This window comes from Cherax quadricarinatus, chromosome 22, assembly GCF_038502225.1.
Source record: "Cherax quadricarinatus isolate ZL_2023a chromosome 22, ASM3850222v1, whole genome shotgun sequence".
Classification (NCBI taxonomy): domain Eukaryota; kingdom Metazoa; phylum Arthropoda; class Malacostraca; order Decapoda; family Parastacidae; genus Cherax; species Cherax quadricarinatus.
The window spans coordinates 26,991,664-27,007,425 of record NC_091313.1 but is presented as its reverse complement, the minus strand read 5'-3'; the positions used below and the strand labels follow the sequence as shown (position 1 = coordinate 27,007,425).

Sequence of the window (15,762 nt, the reverse complement as noted above, 5' to 3'; positions counted from 1 at the left end):
TTAGTGAGGAGGAGGTGGAGGAGGCGGTTTACGGGATGAGTCAGGGTAAGACGCCGGGCATAGATGGAATACCGAATGATTTTTATAGAGTTTATTGGGAGTGTATTAGGCATGGTTTAGTGGAAGTCTTGAATTATATGTGGCGCAGTGGGAGGATGGGGAAAACACAGAAAACCGGGATCGTTGTGTTAGTGCCGAAAAAGAAGGAAGGGAAAGTACTGAGTGATTATAGAGCGATATCCTTAATGTGTGCTGATTATAAAATTTATGCTAAAATTCTGGGCAATAGACTGAAGAAGGTCCTAGGATCAGTGATACATGGGGGACAGTTTGGCATTCCGGGAAGAAGTATGAGGGACGGACATAGTCACATAAGGGATTTTATTGAGGACTGCACCGGAGGGGGAATACTTGGTTTAGATTGGGCTAATGCGTATGATTGTGTGAATAGGGATTTCTTAAAAGTTTGTTTGGAACAGTTGGGTTTGGGGGAGAAGGTGGTGAGATGGGTGCAAACCTTGTATGAGGGAGCAGTTATTAGGGTACAGATTAATGGTAAGTTGGGGGACCCAGTACTGATGGAGAGAGGTTTGAGGCAGGGCTGTCCACTCTCTCAGTTATTGTTTGCCTGTGTACAGAATCCATTTTATGGGCTGGTGGATGAGGTGATGAATGAACACGGGATTAGGGGGGGTGGGCGGGGGGGGGATTGTGGGGTACGTAGATGATACTACTGTGCTGGTAAGGCATGAGGAAGATCTAAGGAAAGTTGGTGGAATCATTCAGATTTTTGGGGCCGCTACGGGTATGAGAGTTAATTTAATGAAGTCGAGACTATTAGAGGTGGGGGATTGGGTGGGAGGGAGCTTGGGGGAGGGGTTGGGATGGTCAGTAGTGGACAGAATTAAGGTTTGTGGAATATGGTACATGGCGGAAGTGCAGGAGAGTAGGAAGATAAATTCGGAATTAGTTACGAGCAGGGTTTTGGGTAGGCTAGGAGGCTTAAGGGCTAGGGACGTAACATTACAGCAGAGAGTTTTAGTGGTCAACTCTCTGGTGTACAGTAAGGTGTGGGGAGTGGCTGAGGTGTTCCCTTTAAGAGCAAAAGATATTGCAGAAATCCAGAGGAAGGTTCTAAGGTATGTGTGGGGGTTTGGGAGGGCATGGTTGAGCAAGGACGTGGTGATGACGGAGAGGAGACGTGGGGGTCTTGGCCTGATGTCATTGGGTCATAGAGTAATGGCTTTATATATTAAACAAAGATATATACGGACTGGGGGGAACAGAGGTGTCAGGGTAGGTAGGGTAATGGAGGATGCACGAAGATGGTGGTGTGGAAGGGATTTGAGGTATTGTGAGGACATGTTGAGGGTTTTATTACATGTTAAACAGGTGTCCACGTTAAAGGTCAAACGAATGGTGGGTGCTGTGGTGGGCAAGGGTGTTTTACAGGGGCTTGCTGTATATCCAACATATGACTGGATAGGCATATGGAGGAAGTTTGGCTTGCTTAGAATACCAGCAAGGGTACGAGAGTTAGTATATCGGTTTCTGATGGGAATATTGGCCTCTAGGGATGTGTTGTATAAAATGGGTCTTGTGAGAGAGGACTCATGCTTGCATTGTGGGGACATCGAAACGGCTTTTCATGCGGTATATTTTTGTCCCTCTTTGGAGGGGGTGAGGTTATGGATGGTGAGAGTTATCAGACTTTTGGGGGGGGGGCAATGGCCATTCCTAAGGGCCTTAATGTTGGATGTAACCGGGGTGCCGGGTGATGTGGGTAGAGCCTTAATGTATGTTATGACGGATTATTTACATGTATCTTGGGGGATGAGGGAGGTTAGGGGAGAGTTGAGGATAAAAGCGTTAGCAGCGAGATTTTATAGAACTATGTGTAGGAATAGGCAAGTCTATGGGGGGAGGTGGGTAGTTAGCTTCTCGGAGGGTTACCGGAATCTCACTGTGGGGGGCCTCCTCCTCATGAACCCAGAGGGCGGGCAAAGGGTTGGTCTCCTACCGGGGGATGCATGAGGGTGAGTTGGTTTAGGCTTCTTTGTAGTGTGGATGGTGGGAGGGTTATAAATAGAGTGGAAGGGAGATGAATGAGGATTTGGAATCTATGGTTATGTTCACTGCATACAGGATAACCTTAATTAAAACCATGATGACTAAACCTTGGAAAAAAAAAAAAAAAAAAAAAATAATTTTTTTTATATATTATATTTTAGAATGTTTATAAAAAAAAAAAAAAAAAAAAAAAAAAAAAAAAAAAAAAAAAAAAAAAAAAAAAAAAAAAAAAAAACAAACAGCAATGATGTACTAGTGTTTCAAATAGGGAGATAAGGTTTTCATGTCCTGTAACTAGACAGTTTTGATACCTTATGTTAGGATTTTGTTAGTTGTATAGGTTGATACTTGCGTATATGATGTTATGTCTTACTTGAGGGTGTTTCCTGCCCAGTGTTTATTGGGGAGTTTCATTGTGATATGTACCAATGTAATGTTTATTGTCGGCTTTGGTTTGCCTAATGTTTAAATTAATGTTCTTATAATTTTAATTTTTGTATGTTAAATAATATTTATTGTGCACTTTGTGCAAGGGGTCTAATTGTACAGAGTTGTGGGGGATTTATGTGGACACAGACATAAAATTTTGAGTTTTTGGTTTTTGCTAATTTTTTTGTTCGGTGCTGGAGCTCTCTCGCTCTTTATTATGTTAAGAGTTTCCTGCTATTAGCGGGAAGTTTTATGTGGTATGTCTTTGTAATTTTATTGTAGGGTTGGGTTAGCCTTTGTTTAATTATTGTAATGTATGATTTTATCCTTCGTATGCTGCATCATATCATCTGTGTACTTTGTGCAAGGAGGTTTTACTGTACTGTATAATAGGCATGATTTGTAGGTTTAGAATTTGTTGATGTTTTTTCTGAGCAGGTGTTATCCTGTTCGTTTCATTGTTCGGTGATGGTATATTCTTTAATACAATATGAATGTAACACTTGTGGTATGCTATGGGGTTGATGGTAGGTCATTGTATTTTCAAACGGTTAATAATTGTGTTCTTTTATTTATTTATATCTTGTACTGTGTCCTTTTAAATAAAAATATAAAAAAAATAGCAATACACACCTTCCCTTGAGGAAAGTACTCAGGCACTTTAAGTTTAAAACCGCTCGGAAGTTACATTCTCAAGATATCACGCAAAAAAAAAATCAATTTTTTAATATAACTGGTAAATTAGCCCCTACACATTTCAGCAGTAATCCAAACCTTCTTATAAATAAGGTAAACCTGTGATGAAAATCTGAAATAAATCCATAAAGATGTTCTCGAATTAATGCATGGAAACCCCCCATGTTATTTGCGTGTATATAATTAGCAAAAAAAAAAAAAATACACATCACAGCAACAAATCTGATTTAATGATAAAGACCTCAGGGTGAGCAGAGCGCTTAGTATATCACCATAGGCACCACCAATTAACCATATAATCTCTGCGTTGAATCCTCATTTGGCGAATCTAAGATTTATCTTTCGGGAATCTCAACAAAGAGTCGTTCTCGACTATACGACATATGTGAGGACCGTCTTGGAGTATGCAGCACCAGCATGGAACCCACACCTTAGAAAGCATATCAAGAAACGAAAAAGTGCTGAGGTATGCAACGAGATTAATACCAGAGTTATGAGGCATTAACTATGAGAAGAAACTAAGGGAACTGAAGTTGATGATATCAGAGAACAGAAGAATTAGGGAAGACAGGATAATGACATACAAAATACTCCAAGGATATCATAGGATGGACAGGGATATACTGCTCGAGAGGGAAAAAATGGGTACACGAGGACACAGTTGGAAGATAAAGGCATAGATGAGTCACAGTAAGGTTGGGAAGTATTTCTTCAGGCTCAGGGGGGTCAAGAAGTGGAATGACTTTGACGACGAAGCAATTTACCTGGAGAGGGTTTCGGGGGTCAACGCTCCCGCGACCCGGTCTGAGATCAGGCCTCATGGTGGATCAGGGTCTGATCAACCAGGCTGTTACTGCTGGCCGTACGCAAGCTGACGTACGAACCACAGCCCAGTTGGTCAGGTACTGACTTGAGGTGCCTGTCCAGTGCCTTCTTGAAGACAGTCAGGGGTCTATTGGTAATCCCCCTTATGTATGCTGGGAGGCAGTTGAACAGTCTTGGGCCCCAGATACTTATTGTGTTGTCTCTCAGTGTACTCGTGGCGGAGAAAGATTTCATACATAATTTTAAGAACAGGTATGACAGGACCTACAAGGCAAGGAGGGAATAAATCAGGCAAGCGGCAAGTTTAGAAGCAGGGCCAGGAGCTGAGACTCTATCTGTTAACCACAAGGAGTAGAGTACAAATATGTGAGCACACACACACACACACACACACACACACACACACACACACACACACACACACACACACACACACACACACACACACACACACACACACACATTGGTGTCGCCTATCTGTTTTGATGTAAACCCGACATTTAGTCTCGCTTGGCTTGTGTTGTGTTGATGGGCGCCGCCATTAGAGTCACGGCCTCGTAAGGGAGAATGTCACAATAACGTCAAACTGTTCATTACAGTGGGATACACTCAGCCCAGGTATATATTTTACTTGGAAAGTAAATATTACAAAATATAATATGAGAGCTATTTCTCTGCATGATACTTAATATATTAACAGGTGTAGAGTTTCCCGTATAATACAGAATCCAAGGTCGCATGATGTCCTGTGGCACAACGGTAGAGCACAAAAAGAGTTAATTTCAGGAACATAACTCGGGCTTTATGCGAGTCTATTATTTAAATGCTTAATTTTTCAAATTTACGAAATCCAGCAAATATCTTAATAAGGTTATGCACACCAGACTCTCCCATGTAGCAGTCATCAGTGTGGTATTTTTTCTACTACCCTTTTTGACCCCTGTTGACACCAATTCTATTGGGTTAAATTGCCTTACTCATCTCTTGCCCCTTGTTCACCTGTGACTAATGTAGGCACCCAAAAGTGAGTAACGGGTGGCATCCTGGGGTAGAAGAGGTGCTGGTGTACCTTTGACAGGGCTTTAATGTAGGGTTTTCAGCCAGTATAATCAAGAGTGTAAAAACAGTATTTCACAAGAAGGTGACTCTTGTATAGAGTTGTGCCAATAACAGTACTCAGGCCAGGCTTGTCTTGTTCTCGTGGTATTACCCAGTACTGTTAGCACAGTGTTATGACTATAGTGCTATTATATATACTGCTATTACTATATTGCTATGACTAGTGCTATTACATAAAGTGTTAATACTATAGTAATATTATAGTGCCTGGGGTCATGTAGTATCTGGGGTCATGTAGTGCCTGGGATCATGTAGTGCTTGGGGGTCACAATTGTGCTTGGGGTCGCACAGTGCATGGGGTTATGTAGTGCTTGGGGAATAGAAGATAACATATTTAAGGGTAATTAGATTCGACCCAAGGAATGGGGATGATAGCCCCAGTTCCTTGCATGAGGAGCCCTTCACTAGCATCATGAAAAACAATCTTGAATCTAAATCTCTGATCCGCGGAGACATATTTGAGGAGGCCTGGTCATGGACCGGGCCGCGGGGACGTTGACCCCCGACACACCCTCCAGGTATACATCTTTACTTACCCTGTTCACATAGCATTAAAATTTTGTATTTATGTCTTAACCGACTGTTGTGGTTCGTATCCAGGAGGAAAATGTGTAAAAAAAAGAAAAAAGTACCTTGCATCCCGTACAAGAGAACACTCCAGTCCTGTGTGTAAGATACTCCATACCTACGGGAGTGTTGTAACTAGTGTATGACAGCACTCCAGCACTTTTACTCCAACTCTGTGTGTAAGATACTCCAGTACCTGCTGGAAGTATTATAGTGTTTGGAAAAAAGGTATCCTTGTAGGTAATAATAGAAATTAAGGAATATATAAGCTTTAATATCGCGCTCTGTCTTCCGGCTGACAGCCTCAAGTCAGTTGCTGCCATCCACAATCACTATTGACTGTGAGCGAAGGCAGAGGTAATCATATTATTGGTATACTCTGCTACTATCAGTACACTTTGCTGCTATCAGTACACTCTGCTACTGTCAGTATACTCTTACTATCAGTACACTGTTACTATCAGTGTACTCTGCTATCAGTACACTGCTTACAACCCCTGTTATTATCACTACATTCTGCTACTATCATTGCAATCAGACACTATTAGTGTACCTTGCTACTATCAGTACATTACTACCATCGGTACACTTCTGTTAATACACTCTTGCTACCGTAGCATGTACTCTCACACAACATATATTTGCATATCTCAATGAACATTCAATTTAGTTATAAGTTACACTCAATAACATATGTCGCCGGCACGTGGTACTCCTGGACATCAGTTACTAATTGGGATTTATGAAATTAAAGTTATCGCTGTTAATTGGTAGGCAGGCGCTCTTGCGTCCTCTAGTATATAGGAATATAATAGGTTAACTAATTCGTTTAATGCAGTTTTTATGAGAAGTGTCGAATTTCATCCACGTTAAGGAAGTTAAGTGGAGTATGGGTTGATAAGCAATGGATGGCAGTCGTGGGTGCGCGAGTGTGCTGGACTAAGTGCGCGGAGTGTGGACATTCTTGCGTCGACCCACACACACATACACACACACACATACACCAGCACCCACCCTGCTTAGCCTCCTGCTGCTGCTGCCACTCCTGCTGCTCGCTCTGCTGGTGTGACACAAGACGACAAATCCTCCGGTGGGGTGACACAGCCAGGGAAAATGTGTCCAGGTTGTCGTCCTCCTCACGTCATGTGACGTAGAGATGGAATATTCTTGGCCACTGTTGTATCTGAGTCATAAACTATGTACATCCTCTTGGCTACATTTGTAATTATAAAAGAACATAATACTTCAGTCTTAAACTCTAGATGAAAGGAAGTGATTAAATCCTTACATTACTATCACTGAACACGGTCCGAGGCGCGCATCACCACTGGCCTCTTTACTACGTCGTCTTGGCGGAGTTCTGTAATGAATCTAATTATGACAAAAGATGCTAGGTCTCCCGACATCGTCAGATGAAGAAAAAGACTCATGAACCAGCCTCTGAACCTGAGACCATCAGTGTAGTGAGTGTAAAGGTTGTCAATAATGATACAGACGACCTCTGACGCAACACTCGTTAACTGTGGCTAGCAAGTAGGAATAGCAGTAACAAGTGTGTCCATTCATACTTCAAGAGAGACTAGTAGTTTTGCAGCAGATCGTGCAAAGCCGCCATGAGAGAGATAATTCACGTGCAGGCCGGCCAGTGTGGCAACCAGGTCGGCTCAAAGGTCAGTATCCATACTTTTTTATGCAGTACTCTTGTATGTATGTATGGTATGTATGGTATGTATGGTATGTATGGTATGTATGTATGTATGTATGTATGTATGTATTTACACCTTTTTATCATCGGCTCCACCGTAGTTTGAGGATACCTTGTTAACACCACATCCAAGGAGTGGGAAGCAGGTCACATGGTGTCAGTCACTACTACATGGCTTGACACATCAACATGCAGGTACAAGCTAGACTATGTACACAACACTTGATGCACAGTCACTAAATCCCGTCCTTCACTGCAAATAACGATCACGTGACTGCAAACTATGCAACAACGATGTCTACCATACTGTCAGACGTTACCTATCTGTTTATTTAATTTGGTTATTAGCGGTTCTCTGCGTGAATATATATTAAGGTTCAAGTAAAGGAACCCATCAGAGTAACAAGCAATATAACCACAGTTAAATATAGTAGTATTCCAAGCGATTCCGGGATTTTTCACATTATCTTCGATAATGTGAGAAATCACGAAAGCTCTTGGAACGTTACTGCTTTTCACTGTGGTTATATTGCATATTACGATATCGCCCGTTTCTTTTTATTTTGTTGGGCTAGGTTTCGATCGTACAGACATGTACAGCAACATGTAAGTAGAGTGGTTCTCTCTCACGGACACTTGTAATAATGGGCAGGATTCGAACCAGTTGCAAGACATTTATAAACCAAGCAGATTTGTATCCTGCCCATTCCGTAAATTGTTTCCAGTCGTGTTATTAACAAGTTACTAGTCAAACACTAGGATACGCTCAGACAAAACTGCAAATTCATTGTTATTTATGTTTATCGTGTTTAGCATCCAGATTACTGAGCCGTAATTTAAGGACATTGTAGAATCACAGCTAATAAAGCCATGGATGAAACATTAATAAAATAGCTGACTCCAGCTATGACACAGCTATTCAATGACGCGTGACTGATGTCACGGTATGAGGTGCCAGCTCATATGTGATGTCACGGTGAACCTCGGGTACTTGTGTCAACAAGTAATATACATCTCTTGAATGCATCTTCCGTGGATCAACCTTGATAACTGGTGGATCACTTAACTAATTAAATAGTAAATCGGATGCATTATTGGATATCTAATGTATAAAGAGTGAATAATGACCTATGGTTGTAATGAACCCAATTAACGAGCCTAATATAGGTTATTAGGCTTGATAGAGAATAATTTCTCAGAGCGCCAGTTGCTATCAGCTTCGAAGTACTTTCCTGCATATATGACTTTCGTTACTGCTTATTCGTAAAACCATATAAACATTTTACATAAATAGAGGCTTTTACTAGCTTGCTGAACCATAATAATCAGCTGTAACCATATATCACACCTTTGATTTTTTTCAGGGATGTCACAGCTGCTATTTGTGACGTAATTGTTAAATTGGGAATTTCTTTATGGGTTATATTTGAGTTTTTTTCAGTCGCTTCATTTATTCGTCATTGATAACTTACCTGTACTTGCAAAGCTCTGCTAAGGTTGTTATTCTGCAAAAAAATCTTGCAATTCATGTGTTCAAATAACATGACATCATTGCGTTTTGTGACTTGAGAATTATGTAACCAGTATCAGTGACCGGCGCAGAGTTTTTCAGACATGAAATTAATCGAAACCTGTATCAGTTTCATGATGTAACATGACAACGCTAAGAATTTACTTCTGCATGAAATAATGACAAATTTGCAGCTGCTGAAGCCCGAACAGTTTAATCTTTGAAGCTGAAATTTTGGTGAGAATGTTATTAATGCCATTTGTCACACATCCACCACATTCACTGCTTTACATGCGGCAGGAATAAACTAGTTGGTTTATTCATATGAAAAAAAACTGACAGGTCTTTTTGTAAGATAATTAGCTCAGTGGTGCCGGCGCTTGGGGGAGGGGTGGCAAGACGGTGTGTGATAACCGATGACCCTATGCGGTCTTACCCAGGCAGGACTCTGTGATCTGAGAGACCAGGATAGCGTTATACATAGCTGATAGAAACGTGTTGTACGTAGTAGATTTTGTGGAGAATGGAATCTCTTGTTTGTCAGGCTTAAGGCTTAGTGCTGTACTGCCATGTGTGAGATGACGAATACATGGACTGCATTTACAGTAGTCTAGAGATCAGTTAAGATATTCTTTTACAAAGTAATCACAGAAATATAGCAAAAAAAAGGCACCAAATATCTATCCGTGTCACCTGTAACTTACCTGGGTCGGCTTTTACTGAGGAATCCCTTGCGTGGGCCGACTATTGATCTTGAAGTGGCTGAGGCATCACCAGTAGTATACGTCTCAGCGGTGGCTATGAAATACAAGTGCTGAAAGTCAATATTGACAGTATTGCCTTCCCTTCCAACCTTCAGCGTCTGACAGGCATATCTAAGCAAGTCTTGATTTATAATTAATTGTGTTCCAGTTACCTTGAATTTTTAAGTAACCTGAGACGGGCTGTCCTTTACTAGTAGAGTTGCCTATAGTTTTGAGCTCTAACATCTTAGGCGTGATTTGTTACATGGATTATTTTTCTGAATCTGTATGTGCAATGAGTAATGAGTTGTAGATTTTTAAGGCCTTATGAAGGTAAAAGTTAGTTGACATAGGTAACGAAGTTATGATCAGAGAGGAGGCGAGAAACTGTCATTGCTGAACTCAACAACAGTGAGCTACTATGTTCTTTAGTTGCTTCAGCTTTACTTGTCGTTGTGATGCGAGAGACTGTCCAACTGTCCCTGGGATATAAGAGTGAGTTACAATGTCTCGATGACTTTTTTGTATGGGTTCTGGTCTTGGACCTTGCTATGACCAATAACCGTCCAGGGAGGTTCCTTGAGACTGGCGAGCTCTTAATGCGGGGATTTGTATCTATCCTTTGTAGCTATCTTTTCTGTTACTTACCTCAAGATATCTGCCCTCGCCTTAATTATAATGTACTGATTTTCCACTTATTTTATTTAGCTTGGTTAACTTTTCTTCGGCCATGACTTCATCTGTTGCTGAATTATTTTCATATGTCATGTCTGAATGTTTATTATTGAACCAGCTGATGTCACTGCTGCAGAATTGTTTACATTGTTTTATCTTGCAATCTCTCTATTGATCTTTTATTAATATACCTTGTCTTTTTATAAAGAGCTTTTCTTGTAATTTTTCTCTCAAAAGACAAATTGTTACTGACGTTATCTTAAATAAATCATTTAGGTTAGGTAAGGTTCGTCAGGAAACAGGACAAGTGTTTCCTGACGCGGGTCTTGGTCTGATGATGACCCGCCTTTGGAGCTTTTGGTCATCTGACAGAGGCCTTCCGCTGGCTTACCGGTCCACCCCTTTAAAAATTATGGTCATTTATAAGCATTGTTATTTATTAGATCATTTTTTTTATTTTAATTTATATTGAAAATTTCTTTTCTATTACACACCGTTCTACTAAGGTATGATGCATCTTTAGTATGTTGATAAGAGCGCATTATCCCATTCAGAAATTGAATTGACGCCTTATTCCGTTCTAGCTTTCTAGTCTATCTGCGCCAAGAAGTTAAACACTCCTCCAGTTTGTTACTGTCGGGGGACTCTAGGTAATTGGTAAACTTGAACATATATAGACTGTTCTAGGCCACACACTCTGCATCCTGGCCTCCATGGGGGTCAAGTAGAAATTCCAGAGGTATAAATAATTAACTGCTTTGATTACAAAGTAAGACCAGGGCTTGCCAGCCCACATGCGGCTCGCGAACTCGGGCTCAGTGTGACTCAGCGAGACATTGTAGCCATGGTTAGGCTACGTCTACTATATAGCAATTTGTGAGCCATTACTTATAAGATATATGAAGAAGGTGCGGATTGTGAGGGAAGCCGTCATCCAATAGACCGTGTGTAGTCTGCTACGATATGCATTGAAAAGTACAGTTTGGGGGAAGACATGTGTGCGTGTCGGGCCGGAATTTGCCTTAAATAGTTTAACTCTTTTATTCGTATGTAAACAAGATTTTATATTTTAAGTAAAACATTTTACATAACGTAATTATAGCGGTCGTTTTCACTGTCGAAAATGAGACTAGATTTCTGTATTATTGAGTGACGTTGATTGTGATCCCTTCTCTCAGATTAACAAGAAGTTTCTATTTCTCTCTCTCTCTCTCTCTCTCTCTCTCTCTCTCTCTCTCTCTCTCTCTCTCTCTCTCTCTCTCTCTCTCTCTCTCTCTCTCTCTCTCTCTCTCTCTCTCTCTCTCTCTCTCTCTCTCAAAATTTTGTCAGTCTAGTACCAGGTTCTTACTTTAGTCAAGAATCTGTCGCATATTTCAAGGTGTTCACTTCAGCGCCACCCCTGGATGTTAATTGTTCCCCCGTAGTGGCACACAAGTGGCCACTACCACCACCCTGGGTCAATGGCCTCTTGATCGGTGTTTTTAATGGAGCTCCCTCACGCCTTCAGTGATAAGCGAAGGTAGGCAAAGTTTATGCGGCAGGTGTGTGTACTCGCCTAATTGTACTCGCCTAATTATGGTTGCAGGGGTCCATTCATAGCTCCTGACCCCCTCCTCTTCACTGATAGCTACTAGGTCCTCTCTCCCTCCTCCATGAGCTTTATCAAACCTCGTCTTAAAACTATGTATGGTTCCTGGCTCCACTGTCCTTCCAGACTGTTCCACTTCCTGACAACTCTAACTGAAGAAATACTTCTTAACATACCTTTGACTCGTCCAAGTCTTCAGCTTCCAATTGTGACCCCTTGTTTCTGTGTCCCATCTCTGGAACATCTTGTTTTTGTCCACTTTGTCAATTCCTTGCAATATTTTATATGTAGTTATCATGTCTCCCCTGACCCTCCTGTCCTCCAGTGTCGTCAGGCCGATTTCCCATACAACCTTTCTTCGTAGGACATTCCCCTTAGCTCTGGGACAAGTCTTGTTGTAAACCTTTGCACTTTAATTTTTTTGATGTGCTGTGTGTGCGTGCGCGTGTGCGTGCGCGCGTGTGCTTGTGCTTGTTAAATTCTTCCGTTTTATTTCCTTAAATTTATGGTAGCTTAGCTGAGTCCCGTCATCTCTTGGGCTAGTTTTACCTCTTGCTCTTGTAAAGTTTCCTAACATACTTGACTAGGTGTGGGCTCCATGCCGGTGCTGCGTACTTTGATAAGTCTCACATATGTAATGTCCAAGAGTCTCTTGTTTGTCTGTGAAGTCAGTACAGCTATTTGCTAGCCTTGCATATGCTGCTGCTGTTATATGCGGTTTATGTACACTTCGCCAGTTTGTTCAGGGTGATGTTGCCTCCAAGATATTTTTCCCTTGTGCGATATTCCTATTTTTGTGCCTCATGTTGTATTCTATTCTCAGTACCTCCATCCTCGATTTGCATGTCTATCATTATTTTGGTTAAATTTCAGTGACCATTTTGTGCTGACTATCCTTACAACTAGGTCGTTTTCCTACAGCTCATCTCCGCTCTGCCATCCTTATTTTCTTTACATATCATCGAACAGTGATATATAGGATGCAATCCCTTCTGTCTCTGTGTCTGTCTGTCTGTCTCTCTCAATACAGAAAAATAATATTGATGATGGGGTAGTGGAATACATGAATTAATAATTTAAGTGATCAGTCTGTCAGCCATGATGGCGGGGGGAGGGGGTAACGAGGAGACGCCAGTTTCAAACCTGATTCATGTTCAATTCACGACATTTATTATACACATTTATTATTCAGCTATTACTTTAATAAATGTCCTGAATTTGACATAAATGTCTTTAGCCACTGTCAGTAAGATACGGATAATCAAGGCATTGATTATATGATTATCTTGCACCAAGGCTGATGGACTTGTTGCATCAAACTTTGTCTCCGCTTCGTCTGCTTCACCTTCCACCAAGGCTGATGTCGCCAGGTGTGTGATTCATCTCTGCATTCAAGTGATATCTTGAGACTAAGTCTGCAGTTTATATTTGTGAAGATAGTTTACATTAGGAAGACCCCCAGTTACGGGGGAGGGTAAGCTGGACTTGCAAGCTGGTGTAATGAGAATTTAGGAAGGACTTACTGGAAGACTGTTGAGGCTTGAACCATCTCTCTCTGGTGGAAGCTGAAGGTTCGAGCTGTTAGTGGAGGCTAGACTTTATTTTAATCCGCTTAGCACCTTATAATTTCCCTGTAAATTCAGTCTCCCTTAGTATTAATCTCCCTGAGCACTTGATATTATTCTCCCTGAGTTCAGTCCTTGAATAAGAGCAATCTATAACTGTCCTTGAAGTGTAATTTTATATTAAGCAAATATCAGAGTAGAGTTTGTTTGCTTTAACTAATAATTGTCCTGTCATTTTGCTAAGTGGTATTATGATTACCTCATATGGTCAGTATGTTTTACAGTCTTTAATTTGAAGGAAGTTTTTTCTAAGTTCTCTTATGATGATAGTGAGAGTGGAAGAGTTATCCCATCTTCACTCTGGTTATCCCATATTTTCGACTGGAATATTGGAGTAAGGAATACACTCGTTGGGCGGTTGGTAACTTAGTCTTGTGAGAGTGAGCCTAACTGGACAGGGAGCCTATATATAATATAGCTGGTACGAAGTACCTATACTACACAAGTATATTACATAGGGATTCAGTAACACTACTGACATATTCACCTCTGGGTTATCTTCCATTCGACTGATGAAGCCTGAAGCGCAGGCGAAACGTTTCGTCATCAAAGATTCCTAGTGTTGTACGTGTTATGCTCATCAACTTATTGGTATCGTATAATATGGATATGTTCCAGTGTGTCAAGTGTGGAGGGTTATGTGCAGCGAGGAGCGTGAGAGTCGGGTGTCACTTGCTGTGGGATGATGGTATCCAAGAGAGACATCTCTTCCAATCTGCCATATACTCTCTTAAAACTTTGTATGACCTTTGTGATAACTTCTTCACAATGACTAATAATAATAATGATAATGTTAGGCCTTCTTGTATGGTCATTAATTTCATTTTAACCGGGTGATAATCGCAGAACTCCTAGAGTCTTTCAGCGCCTGTGGAATGGGAGGAAACAGTTCGAGTCAAAGGAGAGGCGAGTACAGTTACTGGGGTCAGGAGCTCCTTCATGGTCGCTTAATAAGGAATGACAAAAATGTAGCGCTTTTCATGAGCGTAATTATAACAATAACTGCATGTTCTACGGAATTTTGACTTTTACAGTTGGTATTGATCTATCATGTAGAACAGCACGCTATCCTCCACTTAAAGAACCACCTACCTTCCCCCGTCTCCACTTAAGAAAACCCCTGTTTGTATCCCCTCCCCTCGTATCCACTTAGGAAACCCCCTTCTTGTATCACCCCTTGTATCACTAAAGCCTTCTCGCTAGTGCAAGTGTCAGTCCTACGTTTTGTAGCCGTTCAGGATGTTAGCTTCAATAAATCTAGCTGTCAAATTGTTTCACTCTTCTACAACTCTACTGCCGTACAAGTACTTTCTGGAACCCTTTCTAAAACTGAAGTTATCACATACAACCTTTATTTTGAGTTCTTTCGAAGATATAAATTATTAACACTTGCAAGTATGTAATACACGTGGGCAGATTTTAATAGACATTTCGCGCACCAAAGCAAATAAGAGCATATAGGATGCCAGGGCCGAAACGTTTAGGGTAAAATGTCGGTCGGTATCATATACCTGGTTACCGGTATCGCTAGCGGTACAAGGGTAGGTTACGGCATGCCAGGTATCCTGCCAGTCTACCCCAGGGTTCTCATGCGTGGCTTGAAGCCCCCTCCTACCACCTCCAGTGTCTAGTCTCCAGGGTCTTGACCTCATGATCGCCCGCCTCTTATAATTACCTCAACAAGGTCAAGGTGTGTAATTACCTACTTGAATTTCGGGAGGAAAAGGGGGGGGGGTAAACGAGTCATAGTTCTCGTTTGCATGTCTGCGTTGTGTGTACGTGTTTTCGTATGTATGTCTTTGCCTATATACGTACTTGTGTGTATCTTCGCGTCAGCGTAAACATAAGACAGAGAACGTGATGAATGACAAACAGTCTTCACTGAATAAGACTTTTCGGAACTGTAGTTTTGCGGAGCAAGTTTCGTTAGAAAATATTCCACAGGGATAATACTGCCACTGACGTTCATGACGTCTGTTGCGTAGTATGTCTTCATGGACGTGTGTTGTTAGCTCTGCTAAATGTTGGTACTAATTAACTTTATTTACACACACACACACATACACACACGCATTATATATATATGTATTATATATATATATATATATATATATATATATATATATATATATATATATATATATAGATAGATATCGAGATAGCTCATTTATTGTATACTTTCTTAATTACTAATTAATCGAAGACGCGCT

The 15,762-nt window shown here is 41.0% G+C and overlaps 1 protein-coding gene across 1 annotated transcript in view; it reads left to right on the top strand.

Annotated features, from left to right (window-relative positions):
- The first annotated feature begins 6,635 nt into the window (after positions 1–6,635).
- LOC128689708 (tubulin beta-1 chain) overlaps positions 6,636–15,762 on the top strand; it is a 51,047-nt gene continuing 41,920 nt past the window's right edge. Inside the window, exon 1 of the mRNA XM_070087607.1 lies at positions 6,636–7,376. Coding sequence (XP_069943708.1) covers positions 7,320–7,376 — 57 coding nt within the window. The 5' untranslated portion in view covers positions 6,636–7,319. The remainder of the gene's footprint in view (positions 7,377–15,762) is intronic.